This window comes from Sminthopsis crassicaudata, chromosome 2, assembly GCF_048593235.1.
Source record: "Sminthopsis crassicaudata isolate SCR6 chromosome 2, ASM4859323v1, whole genome shotgun sequence".
NCBI classification, from domain to species: Eukaryota; Metazoa; Chordata; class Mammalia; order Dasyuromorphia; family Dasyuridae; genus Sminthopsis; species Sminthopsis crassicaudata.
Window position 1 is genome coordinate 629,164,834 of NC_133618.1, and position 15,343 is coordinate 629,180,176.

The 15,343-nt window shown below is 40.7% G+C and overlaps 1 protein-coding gene across 1 annotated transcript in view; it reads left to right on the forward strand.

The window, feature by feature from the left end:
* Positions 1–8,303: 8,303 nt before the first annotated feature.
* Positions 8,304–15,343, forward strand: part of OPN4 (opsin 4) — a 34,521-nt gene continuing 27,481 nt past the window's right edge. Inside the window, exons 1-2 of the mRNA XM_074296394.1 lie at positions 8,304–8,635; positions 14,687–14,832. Coding sequence (XP_074152495.1) covers positions 8,492–8,635; positions 14,687–14,832 — 290 coding nt within the window. The 5' untranslated portion in view covers positions 8,304–8,491. The remainder of the gene's footprint in view (positions 8,636–14,686; positions 14,833–15,343) is intronic.

A 15,343-nucleotide genomic window follows, 5' to 3' on the forward strand; every position in this document is an offset into this window, starting at 1 on the left:
TCCTTCCTTCCTTCCTTCCTCCCTCCCTCCCTCTCTCTCTCTCTTTCTTTCTTTCTTTCTTTCTTTCTTTCTTTCTTTCTTTCTTTCTTTCTTTCTTTCTTTCTTTCTTTCTTTCTTTCTTTCTTTCTTTCTTTCTTTCTTTCTTCTTTCTTTCTTTTTTTTTTTTTATCATGAGGCAATTAAGGTTAAGTGACTTGCCCAGAGAGATACAGAGTTTTTTGTTGCCTTTTAAAAAAGAAATCTAGCTTAGCCTGCATGGCAGGGACTTTAGTTTCTGATTCTCTTCCTCCAACATAACTGTCGACATCATCTTTCTCTTGCACAGATTTGATTCTGCCATTTTCTCTGTTCAGCATCCTTTAGTGTCTCCCAATTGCTCTTGGGAAAAAGTCTAAACTCCTTAGCTTAGAATCTTTCTTAGATTAGATTTTCCTTATATGACCAGATATGACCATATCACTTCCCTATTTCAACAAACTCCAAACTTTGTGGTCTACAGGCTAAAATATAAATTCTCCTATTTAGCTTTTAAACCTCTTCTCAACATTGCTCCAATATGTCTTTCTAACATTATTGGAAATTATTCCCCTCATACTCTGTAATCCATGGACTTTTTTCTTTTCCTGAGCTAATCTACTTCCATGCTTGTTTAGAATAGCATACATTTTTTATTTTATAAAATTCTTCTTTTCCTCCAATATGTAGCCTTTCCTGATCTCCTGACTGCTAGTTCTCTCTCCTCAAACTAAATAATATTTAACTACTCTGCATTTATTTTCTTTATATCCATTCTGAATATACTTACATATGTCCTTATTGTCTCCTTCATTAGAAGTAAACTTCTTGTGAGAAGGGATTGTTTGATTATTTGTATCTGTTTTCCCAGGGATACAATATGTAACCCACAGTAGATGCTTAATAAGTGTTTGTTGCTTGCTTGCTTGTTGAAGACAAGTAGTCATCAGCAGTGAATTAGTTTTTTAAATTGTTTCAGAGGACTAACATAAAGAGTATACAATCTAGTGTAAAGTTCCAGAGCCCTAAAAGATCAGAGATTTCCTTTTGGCCAGCCTGTGGGAAGAGTTGCTCTGAGATATACAGGAAATAAAACCAAATGGTGACTATTCAAGAAGAAACTTCCAAGGACCTGGAAAAACAAGCCTGAAAGGCTGGAGAAATGCAGCTATTCTCATTTGTAGAACTGAGATCTGTACACTACACTTTCTAGGGTGAGGTTATCTGTCTATAAAACAAAGAAACTTCCCTTCTTCTCAGTGTCCAGAACTGAAAAAAAAAGGGTGTTCAATTTTCAAAGAGAAATTTCTAGACACAAGAAATATACTGTGCATATATCTTGGCAAATCCTTAGGAAGTTTGACCCCTGGCACTCTTGCAGGCTTGTGTATGAGTAACACATAGCACTTTAGGGAAGTAGGGATTAATTCAGGAACAGTTGGAACAAAGAGAGCCTGGAAAATTCCTTCCATGGAAAGAATATGTTCCTCCTTCCACGGTCACTATCCTATTCCACCCCCAATATACATGCAAAGAGTAGAGAAGATCCTTAGAAAAAATCATGAAAGTAATGTGCTTATTTTCTTTTATTGTTTTTTTAAATTCACAGTACCACATTCTTGATCATTTAGATGCCTCAGGATACAAGTTAAAATGAAAACATCCACTGAAAATCAAACAAAAGTAATTAAAAAACATGCATGCTAATTAGCAACTTTGAGGTGCCATTTCCCCTAGGATGGCCATCAGAGAATAACAGTCACAACAGAATTAGAAGGATGGCTGTAATCCAGAAACTATCTAGACCTGCTGGGTCAGGACAGGCAATCAGAAAATATTCAAAAACTGGATCTGTATAGCCCAGTGACCTAAGATTCCAAAAGGAAAGTTGTTGATTTTAAAAAATTACTCTTTTAAGATGAAGCACAAAATTCAAGAAAGAAACAGGAATGGGATCATCATGAATCGAAAAAGAGGCCATAACTAAGGAGACTGATGTGACTGCACAGGGAGCTCATATTTTAAATGGACCATGATGAAAGATAAAGGAAAGATACTTAACCAAGGATAAAAATGTGAGGGTAGTTTGGAACTGTGAGAGTGATGTTCAGAAAGCTCAAAGGCCAGAATTGATGGGGGTTGAGGTCCCTTTAAAAGAACACCCCCTTCCCCTTTCCTCCCCCCCCCCAGCCCATGGCTGACCTTTGATTTACAAATCCTGGTCATTGGGCCTGTCCCAGCCCCCACCGGATCTGAGCCAACTTGAGACACCATCCACAAGCCCTTTTAAGTATAAAAGAGCCAAACTGGAGCTCTCTCTTTGCAGGAGCCCTTCCCGCCAAACATGATATCCTTCTGGCCATGTAAGGGTTCCTGTCCGCCCAGCGACCACCTCTGGTCCTGGCGTCTTTCTACCTTTGCCCTTACTTCTAAACCCTACAATAAACCTTTTTATCAATCTAGGTTTTCAGGCCTGTAAATTCCTTTTACAGGAGACTCTGCACCGCCATGCGACTATCTTTGCATCGACCTAAATAGGGGGTTCCCCTTCCCTAACTCTCTTCAGAATGAGTTGAGGCTTATAAAAACTTCTAAGGACAACAAAAAACTTAAAAAAAAATGTTCCATTTTAGGGAAAGAAAAATAAGAAAATGAAAGGTCCATTATCCAGGTAACATATAAAAAAGCAAAACATATATCCCTTCAGTCCAGGACAATTATCCTCTAGTTGGAAAGACTGATCAAGCTTGATTGAGAAGGAAATGAAGTTCAAGACAAGTGGAGCATCTATCGGCATTTTACTACAGAAATTCCAGTGACAATATATGCAGCACAGGATGAAGGGGTATGTCAGACTTAGAATAACTTTAAATAAGTTTGTCTCCTTTCCCAGGTGAATTATATTTCAGGTAACAAAGATCTAGGAGATGTGCTAACCTAACTGCTACTTGTGATCTTTAAGCTTGCAAGGAAAATGAGAAAGGTGTTAGAAGACTGGAGACGTGAAAATGCTGTTCTGATTTTGAGAGAAGGGAGGAAATAAGCATCCAGAATAAAATATAGACTCTTCAGCCAACACTGAAGGCCCTCAATAATATGGCTCTCACCTAGCTTGGCAGCCTTATTTTCCCTTACGCTTGCTTAATTCAGATTACCTAACTTTAATGGTTCAGTTCAAATACCATCGCCAACATCTCCCAACATTGCCAACAAGCTTCCTACATCTTGCAATTACCTTGTATGTTTAAACTTATTTTTTTGTTTATTTTGCATAAAATTACATATATTTATATAAAATTGTATATTATATATATATATATATATATATATATATATATATATATATATATATATAAATAAAAACTCAGAACTCAAGCTACACATTTGCCTAAGCAATGAATAGTACAATTCTTAGTGTTCTATGTCTGTGTGAAGTGTAAGTGTAAAATTCATAAAACTCTGGCAAAGGAGAGATCTTGGTCTTCTGGTTTATACCTTTGACAGAACATATGAGGTTCTAGACTCCTTATTGGGAGAGCACCTGGGAAAAAGCAGACATGGAAAGGTTTCAATGCCCTAACCATGTCCTTATTCCCAGTTTGCTCTTGATTCTGTTTTTCTGTCTCCATGTTTTTCTCACTATCTCATTCTCCCAGTAGATTTTGCTTATTCTCTATATTGTTTGGTAAGTTATAATATGTATTATCTTTCTGATTTCTATCTGCTATTAGCCATTAGAATAAATAGGTTTATTCATTGTGTGTGACAGTCTTTATGTAATTTGGTGAGAAGAAAATTAAGCCTTCTGAAATAGAATGGAGCACTACTTTCCAGTTAAGAGATAATGACCAATAGCACAGTTTGAACCTAAAAATTATTTTCCCCAGGCTAACAATATTTAAGGGGGACAGTAAATATAATTTCAGTCTAGTATCTTCTCTCTAGAAGAGTGAACTAGTCTTATGGCCTGAATTTCTTGCTTCCCTCCAGCCAGGAATCAAAGTTTCTTTTGGAGAAGATTGAGTGGAGGAAAGTCTAGAAGATATTGATTTACTCTTTTCTTCAGGCCACATGTAGGTAAAACCATGTGGTCACACACATAACCTATAAAGGAATCAATGTACTTGATATTTTCATTGATTCTACTAATAGAGTGGCAGGTCCTTGAAAGTAGGAACTTCCATTTTTGTTTTAGTGTCTTTCAGCCCCTAACACAGAATCTGGTATACAGTGATTGCTTAATAAATTGCTAACCAGAGAATTCTACTACAGCTTAGGCTATACCTGAACCTAGAAAATGCCCTTCTATATAAACTATGGCGACAACAAAAGCTTCAGAAGGTCAGGTAAGAGTGAATGGGACCATTCTGGGTATCTCACATTATGATTTTTAAAAAATCTCCTGAGCATTTCATCAACTTTGAATTAGCTGATCAGTCATAATAACATTAAAAATAATAAAGCTAGTATTGATATGACATTTCAAGGAATACAAAGAATTTTACAGATCTCATTTGATCCTAACCACCATGAGAAGTAAGTGCTATTATTCTGATTTTACACATAAGAAAACTGAGGCAAATATCCCCAGATATAATATGTATCTGAGGACACATTTAAATTCCCGATTTCCTGATTCCCAGTCCAGTCCTCTATTCGCCATGCACCTATTAAGTACCTACTTTGTGTCAGACACTGTGCTAGACCCCAGGAATACAAAGACAAAATAAATAATAACCTGAATCCATCTTTGCTCTCAAGAAGCTTATATCAAGACCTCATAGGTGAGTGAGTTTTCACCTCACCTTTCCTGGAGCACAAACCTCCACAATTGGCTTCTCCACATCCAATTTCTGCCATCATTCCTATCTTCATCCTCTTCCCTTAACCTTGGACTCTCATCTTTGGCCTCCTATTAAGAAGGAGCTTTTTGTCTTTTTGTCTCACCCAGAACCCTTTTGGGCCATCACTCCATACCCCTCCCCTTCCATATTTTAATTGCCCCCATTAGAAGAGAAGCTCTTTGGGAATAGGGACTGGGGCTGTCTCACCGGTATTTAGCACAGTGCTTGGCGCACTGTGATCACTTAATAAATGTTCTCTGTCTCTCTTATCTCAACCTATGACATCCATCTATCATCTATCTCTACCATAGGTATCTATCTCTATCCATCACATCTAGTTTTCATCTCTATCATGTCTATATCTATTATATGTTTCATTCTATCCTTGTATCCCTCCATCTATCTACCCATTTGCCTATAACTGTCTCTTTCTTGTCTCTATTATATCTTTTGGATGAAACAACACATACACAATTAAGTAAATATATATTTATTTGTATACAAAATGTATTTTATGTAAAAATAAACCCCTAGAAAATTTATATGTAAAGATACATATTTATATATAATTTGTGTACATGTTCTATGTATATACATACTTATATACACACATGTGTGTATGTTATATAAATAAATACACAGACACACACACATATATGGAGACACAGAGAGATTGAGAATATATATAAGGTAAATACCAAATGGTAGGTTCTTTATGTGATTTTAATCCAGAAAACTTTTGTGGCCAGGTATGGATTGGACTAGACCACAGGCTCTTGGACTTTTCCACTTGTGATTCTTTTTCACCAAGAAATGTTCATACAACCCTGGTTATGCAGATATATACAATAGATATACAAATCAAACATTTACCAATAATAAGTTATAACTTTATAACTTCCACATTCAGTTTGACTTACATGTGGAGTCATGAACCATAGTTTAAAAAACTGGGGACTAAACTGCCTCTAAAGTTTGTTCCTTGAAATCTTGAGATTCTGGGATTTTTCTCTCCAAAATCTAATACCATTTACAGTAATCCTGCTGCTGACTTCAGTCAGACTTGATGTTCTCAAACTCAGAGCTTGCTTTTTTTTCCCCAGAATTATCACCAGGTTTTCTAATTTTGACCTTTGGACTGGTTTTTATTTGCCTCTGAAACTGAGCACACTTACCCTTATGTATGTTTGTTGACTCTCTCCCATCTGTTAATGGTCCATTAATCTTTACTGATCCTCTCCCTTCTCCATAGGTGTGGAGGCAAAACAATAACCATATACCTGCCGATAAACTGAGTAGGTGTGAACTGTGTGAAAAAGCCAGGACACAGATATCAGTGATAAGAAAATCAGATGACTTCCTTAATATATCTACATCTCTGTCTCTCCAAACTTATTTAGAATTCTTACAAGATAATGTATTCTTGATCCTTTTTTTTAAAATAACAGAATATTAGATGAGTAGAAGCTCAGAGATCACATAATCCAACATGTAATTGAATAAAATCCCTTGTATAACATTTCCTTCCAATCTCTGCTTTGAAGATTTCTACTGAGGAGAAACCCCTTCCCCTACAAACAGATTTGTCCCTCTTAGGGCAATCTACTGCACAATACAAGAGTTCTGTCTGTGAGGGAGGCTTTGTTTATTCTTTCTGATTTAGTAAATAAAATGCCCCTTTACTATCCCACCTAATTCTGCTAATTTTTTTTGTTTTATTGAGGTGCACAGCTCCAGTTTATGATGCTCCTTGCCTTCCTTCTCTTTCCCAAACAGTTTTCTCAGAGACCTTCTCGTGATCCCATATTCAATTCCAGAGGATTTCAGCTTCAGCTACTTCCCAGTGGCCTAAGCTGTGGGCTAAGTCCTTGCTTTTTCCTCCCCTCACCATATCCCTTGGAGGAGCAGAGGGTCTGAGCTCACCCGATGCAAGGGACTGGCTTTCCTGTTCCTCCAGCATTTTACTTTTGCCATGTGATTTTTCTTCTTGAGACTGAGCTGGGGAAAGGTAAGGGACCAATTGGCCAAGATGGAGGCAGAATGAGAAATCCTCCCTTCACCTACTATGGCAGACCATGTGTTTCCTCTTTTCTTCTCCTGACGATATGGGGAATAATATTAAATATAAATGATTTATATAAAATGGCTTGTACAAAAAGCTGCTGAAAGAAGATATGGAAAAGAGAAGACAAACCATAATGGGGAACTTAGGGAGAGTGAGATAATCAGAGGGTATGGAAAAGATTGAGGGGGGACAACTGCCTATCCCATTCCTACATCCCACAGGGCATCCATGGCAGGGAGGGAAGACCTTCCTGAGGTCTACAAAAGCCAAGGGAAGAGTTGGTCATTTTAGGGAAGACTTCGGCAGAGCAGAACACATCCCAGAATCAAACACTCAGGAGATCATTAACCCAAATCCATTCCTCTCTATTAAATCTCTATCCATTGGTCAACTAAGAGGCATAGTGGAAACAGCAATGATCTGAGGACCTGGATTCAAATCCTGACTGATCACTAACAGCTCTATCTGTAAAGCAAGGCATTTGAATGAGATGGAACACCTTCCAGCTTGAGATCTATGATTGATCTCTCATTCAAAGATTTCTAGTAAGAAGTAATTATGGAATTGATCTATTCTACAAATCTAAGCTGTAATCTGTTGGATGGGAACTTTGTCGGCTCTCTTCTGCTTGAGTGTGACCATTCAGGCCTTGATTCCCAGAGCTATTGTAAAAAATTAATCTATCCAGTGACATGAGAAGATTGACCTGAACAAAGCAAGAGTTTCCTTTAAACACGACAGAATGAATTGAGCATTGAATTGGAACTCTCGCAATGGCCAGCAACAATTACCATTTTAGGGAAACCTGGGGAGTTGAAGATGTGGTTCTGGTATAAACTTCCCAAATAAAAGGAAACAGTAGTCTCAGGCTTTGGGGAACGGGCTTAGGCATTCACCTGGTTTTCTGGTGACCCCTCATTTTCTTCATAGAGAACTAGAGTTGACTTTTTATGGATCTGTGTTTACCATCATTGCCCCTTACCATCAATTCCCAACTAATTGGTCTCATTGGATTCTAGCACAGATATTGAGATGCCCTGGATTTCCCCTATGTCTCTAAGCCTGAGTTGCCTCCCTTTCCCTGCATATTAAGGGGCGTGATGTCACCCAGCAGCTACAAATGGACCATCAAGGACTCATTCTTGCATCAGTTATGGAGCTCCCCCATCTCAGCTCCTTCTCTGCCTGTTCACAAAGCACACACATCTTCCTTCATCGGATGTGAGCACAAACCAAGCTGTTAGTTAAGGATAACATTAGCAGTTTTGATGCAGTTGACCAAAGCCCTGACTGGGCATGTGCCAGTCCCTCAGGCTTTGATATTTAAAGGGGCAGACCCCGGCTGCTGTATCTTTTGGACTGATGATGTGACACAGTAACAAAACTCCACTGAGAAGATCAAGACAATTTCACTCACTTTTCAGGAAGAAAGAGCCCTGAAGTTTATTGTGGATGAAGGGACGAGAAGCCAGGGGCCAGCAAATGAAGTGGGACTGAATGTGGATGCTTTGAGACAAGCCAGTATATCTTCCCAAAGGGCCTCAGCAATGAACTCTGCTCTCTCAACATGAATCCTTCTCCCATGCTAAGGCATCTCTCCTGTCCAGCTCAGGACAGCAACTGCACCAAGATTATGGCCTCCATCAGTGAATGGAACAACACAGAAGTCGATGCCTACCATCTGGTCGACCTTCCTCCCATCACCCCCACGGTAAGTCAGGGCACGGAATCACTTTTTGGACCCATTAGTCCAAGCTATCTGGGAGGCAGACGGCACTTGCGTCTTCCACACCCCTCACCTCCATTCTACATCTTAGCCTGCCAGGAAAACAGTTTCATGAACAGATAGATCAGAGGGTGAGAAGAGATGGGCATTAAAGTTCAATGATGCGTTAAGAGAACTATTCTTTGTCGAATCCGCCATTTCAGAAAAGAGCAGAGAATCCCTAGAGCCCAGCATGAAAATGGTGAATTGGAATTCCCCCATGACATTTTTGAGAGAAGATTGGGAGATTTTTGGTGAAGGGAGAGCCCAAATATCCAAACTCAGTACTGAGTTTGCTAGACCCCAAACTAGAACCCCAGTTCTTCTTTTAAGCTATCATTGAGTTTTATTGGTGTGTTAGAGTCCTTTCCCAGTATCTTTTAATACCTTATTAAAGGAAAGAGGTCAAGATGACCATCACTACTTGACTTTAAATGCCCCCAAAGTCATGGCGATGTTGGAAGTGTTATTAGACTGCACCAAGATTTTTGGGACACCATGGACAGGGGCTTCAACCCTAGCTCCTCTATTATACTAAGCACATCACTTGAGTTCACCTTAATTCTATTGCTGTCTAGTCCTGTCATCTCTGCTTCTATGATAGATTTAGAACCTTGGAAAGAACTTTAGAGATGCTCTAATTCAATCCTTACACTTTTCAGATGAGGAAATTGAAGTCCTCTCTAAGGCCATATAAATAGCCAGGGGCAAAGCCAGGGTTGAATCAGGTCCCCCAACTCCAGATGCAGAATTTTTCCCACTGCTCAATAAGGGAACAGGGGGAGGTAGGGCATTCTAGATAAAGGAAGATGTGAACAAAGGCAAAGGCAGGAAAGCACATGATCTCAATGACCCTCATTGTAGCATTTATCAAGTGCTTACTCTGCATCAGACACTCTGCTAAGTGCCAGGGGTACAGAGAAAGGTAAAAATACGGTCCTGAGCTTGAGAGACTATGTTCTAAAGAGGGAGACAACATACAAATAACTGAATATACAAGAGAGGGCCAGATATGTACAACAGGGAGATGATTTCAGAGGATAAAGCACTACAGCTAGAGAGGTGGGTAAGGAGGAGAGATAGAGACAATCAGAGTCAAAGAGAGATGAGGAAAGACAGAGAAAGACAGAATCAAGAACCAGCCAGACAATAAGACAGACAAAGAGATGGGAAGAGATCAGGACAAAGAGACAGAGATAGGGAGACCCAGAGAAAGTTATAGAGATAGAGATAATCCTAGATGTTGAAAGACAGAGACGGAGAAAGAGAGAGAGAAATAAGGAGAGACAGAAAGATGAGAGAGAGAAATAAGGAGAGACAGAAAGATGAAGAGAGAGACAAAGAGAATAAGATATGGGGGAGAAAGGGAGATGAAGGGGGGGAGAGAGCACAGAGGTGAAGAAAAAGGAGGAGGAAGAGGAGAGAAAGAGAAAAAGACAAACAAAGAGGGAAAGAACAAGGTAGGGAGAGAGATAGAGAGAAAGACAAGAAGGGAGAGAAAGAAGGAGGGAGGGAGATACACAGGCAAGGAGGGGGAAAAAGAAAGAAAAAGAATAAGAGAGAGAGAAATAAGGAGACATAGAAAGATAAAGAAAGACAGAGAGAATGAGAGACATGGGTGGGGGAGAAAGGGAGATAGAGAGAAAGAGAAAGAGTAGAGGAGAAGAAAAAAGAGGAGGAAGAGGGGAGAGAGAGAAAGAAAGACAGACACACAAGAAGAGAGGGGAGGAGGGGGAAAGAGGGAAAAGAGAGATAGAGGTAGAAAGACAGGGAAGGATGGAGATAGGGAAGGAGGGAGAGACAGACAGACAAGGAGGGAGGGAGACACAAAGTGTGAGTGACAGAGAGACAGAGACAAAGGCAGAGATAGAGACAGAGAGACAGAGACAGAGAAAGACACACACACACACACACACACATACACACACACACACACACACACACACACACACACAGCCAGGAAGTAGAGGGGAGGAGGGAGAACGTTCCAGGCATGAGGGACAGTCAGTGAAAAGGCGTGGACAGACTTGGGAGATGAAGTGTCCTGTACTAGGAATAGCCAGTATAACTGGAATGTAAAGTATGTGGAGGAGAATAAAATGAGAGAAGACTGGGAAGGGAGGAGGGGACCAGGTTGTACAAGAATTTTAAAAGCAAATAACAGATTTCCTATTTCCCAGAGCCACCGGACTTCATTGAGATGTGTTGTGATTGTTTGTTTGTGGTGGGGAACAAGGAGAAATGCCCATCTTTGCTGGGGTCAGGAGCAATATAAAATCAACCTTAAAAGGCTGAGTCAAGCTTTCCATGCTACATGATCAGATTGTCGTAGAACTTGCTATGAAAAGAGCAGATATTTTGGGAAGCTAATTCTCCTTTTTGGAAGGCTTGGAGGATAAGGAGAGAAAGGAGGAATGAGGGCGGAGTAGCCGGTGAGTGCTTCTCCGACTCAGTCTTTCCCACTGAAAAATGGAAGGAGAGAGAAGAGAGAAAAGAGAAAGACTTTAGGGAGATTCAGAACCCATATGATGAGGAGGACAAGAAGCTGGAAGGAAGATGATGATAGCATGGACAAGTACAGGTAGAGCAGTGTAGCACACAGAGGTCTGGCCTTGGAGTCCAGAGGATCTGCCCTCAAGTCTCTGCTAAGACATTTAATAACTGGGTCACATGGGTGATATTGAGTCAGTCAACAAGCCATTTTCCAATCCTTACAATGTTTCAGGCTTTATGCTAAGAGCTAAGAATTCAAAGAAAAAAAATAATAAACTAACAAAAAAAGACACATTCTGGTTTTGTTACTACTTGCCTGACTTTTAGGCCAACTACTTAACTTCAATTCAAGTCTCAGTTTCCAGATCTGTAAGATAATGGAGTTGTGCAAGATGGTCTCTTTTAAATCTACAATCCTATGAATTATTATTTTTTCTTTTTAATTATAGCTTTTTATTTACAAAACATATGCATGGGTAATTTTCCAGCATTGACTCTTGCAAAACCTTCTGTTCCAACTTTTCCCCTCCTTCCCCTAGATGGCAGGTAGACCAATACATGCTATGAACTAATTTTTAAGGAGAGTGTGCACATAGTAGGTCAAAACAAGGTCATCCCCTAAAAATGGATGGAAGGAGTGATTCAGAGTGTCCCTCTCCCTGCTTTGGGGGTGGGGAGGACTCCCTGAGATAGCAAAAAGGAAGCTCTGTATGTACAGTCTCCTCCTGCAGGAATGTTCCCGGCAAAAAAGAAATGATGACAATAATAACTGACATTTATGTAGCACTTTAGGGGTTGCCAAATACCTAACCGACATGGTATCATTCAATCCTCACAAGCTCCCAGTGGTGTTCCCTTTGCTTCATGCTGTCATACCCTCTCACTGAGCTTCCCTCTATTCCCAGAGGCCTCGGATCTGGACTACACAGTAGATTGGCTAATTTGGGAAATTAAATATATTTTAACATTTATTGCAACGCACAGAGATTAAGTACTAAATAAGAAAATATGCACGGGGTCAGATTACCTGAATAATCATGAGATAGAGGTTGCCCAAAATTTTTATCCCTTATAGGACTGGCTGATGAAAGCTCCTTATCTCTCTCCAGCTTCCCTCTGTTGGGATAAGAGCTGGACGGTGGTGTTGTTTTGTTTGTTTTTGTTCTTGTTGGTTTGTTTAAATCCAATCACTTCCCAGGACTCTGGCTTCAAGCCAGATGGTGGGGACCACAAACCTCTGCCAGGAGAAGGTCCCCCTCCTCTTCCAAAGTCATAACCCTCCGTCATTCTGTGATCCTAAAACTAGAAAGCAGGGCTCAGAGGGGCCCTATCTCAGCTCCATCATGAATCCATAATACGCCAAGGCTATAGGCAGCTCATTGACCTGTCTTACCCTATTTCCCCACTTATACAATCAGAGGAAGAGTCCCTGCTCTGTAGCACTTTTTGGGATGTGAGTTGGAATCAAATGGCCTGAGAAAAGAATGTACTTTGGAATATGCAAAGTGGCATCTAGGTGTAAAGGATTATCATTAGTGAAGGAAAAAGGTGAGTTGGGTTGGGTTTGCTTCCCCAGGAAAAGGAAAGGGCCGGCTTTTTCCTCAGGCCCAGGCCCAGGCTGGCTTAGCAGATCATAGATCATAGATCTGGGGATGAAAGATCCTAATGAGCCACTTGCTCAGCCTCTCATTGTATGACTGAGGAACCTGACTCAACGTCTCAGCTAGTCAGCGTCAATGGCAACATTGGAACCAGGATCCTCTGACACCAAAACCAGTGGTTTTTCCTGTCTGATATTATTTCCCTTACTAGAAGATGGGAGAAGGCTGTCCAAAGCTCTCCCCTCTCAGAGGACCTTCTCTCTATTCTGGATAGTTCTTGTATCTGGGAGAGACCCAGCTCTCTACATGTTGTTTCTTCCCTTAGAGTGGAAGCCCTTTGAGAGCAGGATCTAACTTTGCCTTTCTTTATATCCCCAGCTCTTAGCTTGACTTAAACTTGCCTTCCTCCTTCTTATCCCCAACTTATTTGGAGATGTGTTATCTGGCTAATGCTGGAGGGAAATGGAGGAGGTCTGGGGATTATTTTGAATTCTTTCATCCTTGATGTAACTTACCTCCTCACTTGGGATGGGATGGGATGGGAACTGGACTGAAGGTAGTATCAAGGATTAGATCTTGAGTCAGAATAACCTAGATTCACTAGAGCCAGAAGAGAGGAGAGAAAGAAGGTGGAGCTTCACTTGGAAACAAAAGTTAATTATTAAAAAGAACAACTTGGATTCAATCCTAGCTCTAACTGGGTAATCCCGGGCAAGACACAAAACTCCAAAATCAGAATTAATCCTTGCACTGTGGTATCCATTTGCCAATGGAGACCTTCAAGTGAAAAATTCCATCGAAACAGATGGGCATCTGCTTTGCAATTCATGAGACGTGTCAGACACATTAGGTGATTTGCCCAGGGTCACACAGTCAGTATGTGTCATCCTGCCTCTGAGGCCAGCTTTCTACCCACTATACCACACTGCCTCCTGATGAAATTAAAAGTACAGTCAAGAAATAATTTAAAGAAGTCCACTTGCCCCTCCTCCCTGGTTTGTTGGGAGATGATGGTTATGCCTTAAAGCTTCATTGGAATGTGAGTTCTTATTAAAGAAGGTAAGTAGGATGTTTTCTTGGGTTTTAGAAAATCTTGGGAGGTCTGAATTATTTTTCTACTTGCAAATTGGAGATTACCTTTCCTCCTTAGAGATCCAATTATTCAAGACTAGCCCTGAGTCTTTCCTAACGTGAGATTTCCAAGCGGCTTAGCTTCTTGAGGTGTCTTTCTCATTTTGAGTCGGCCTACCAGAATTTTTCACGCAAAGCCCTAAGTAAGCAATCTGAGATCAGTAAGACCTGTTTGCCCAGGATACTCAAGACTTCCTTGTTAGCTAGTGGTTTTCCATAGTTACTGGCTCTGGAGTCTTTGCAACTGAAGTCCCAGGGACTTAATTAGAAGTAAGTGGTTGGTTGCTTTCTCAATGGGAGGAGAAGGAAGAAGAGAGAATGAGAGGTGGGAGGGAGAGAATGCAAATCTGAAAAGGAAATTTAATTGTAAGAAATAGTCCCTTATTTAGGAGTACTTGCCAGGCAACAGGTCTCCTTGTATAATGTGTCTCTCCATTTTAGTCTGCATCATTTTCCAGTCTAATTAAAGCATGAAACCATAGGGTAATCTTTGCTTCCAGTAGGAGTTACTGGGGCACAGGGTGCTTTCTGAAGATGAGCTGGCAGAAATGTGCAGAAGGAACCTCTTTCCTTTTCTCTCTTCCACAGATCCCCCACTCCCAGAAAATTAGGCCATCTGCTCTCCCTGGGCAAGTCTCATCACACACACAGTTCAGTCTCACCATGCCTCAATTGCCTTCTCTGCAAAATGAGGGGGTTAGAGAAGATGACCTCTGAGGTCTCTCTCAGCTCTGAGTCTATGAACTTCTGTCTTTTTTTTCTCTCTTCATAGGCAGTGGTATTGCCACCCTACTCCCAGAAAGTCTTCCCCACAGCAGATGTCCCGGACTATGCTCACTATACCATTGGTGCTACCATCTTGGTTGTGGGGTTCACAGGAGTGCTGGGGAATCTACTGGTCATCTACACCTTCTGCAGGTATTTGACGGTGGGCACACAGGGAATGGGGAAGAGTGAACAGAGAACTCTCAAACCAGCCAGATTAGGAGGAAAACTCGTTAAGAACCGGGAATGAAGCTAGCCTGGCCATAGAAATGGCCGACAGGGCTGTTGGGCAGAGAGCTCAGGACAAGTGGTAAAGAGACAAATTCAGGCTTGATACCAGGAGAAACATCCTAGCAGAGGTGCAATGACTAGCAGAGGGAGAGATGTCTTCCAACAAAGGTCGAATGGCCACTCGTTGGATTGATTATAATGGGAATTCTTTTCCAAATGACTAGATGGCCACTGGGATCTTTTCCAATTTGGAAATTCTGTGATTTGGGGTGATACTTAGATGCCTCTGGCCTGTAGCAGGAGATGCTGTGTTTGTTCCTCTAGGTAACAGGAGCATCTTTATTTGCCCTTCTTGGTTTTTGTCTTACACTAAAATTTACTACACATACACACACACACACACATGCACACAAACACACACACACACACACAC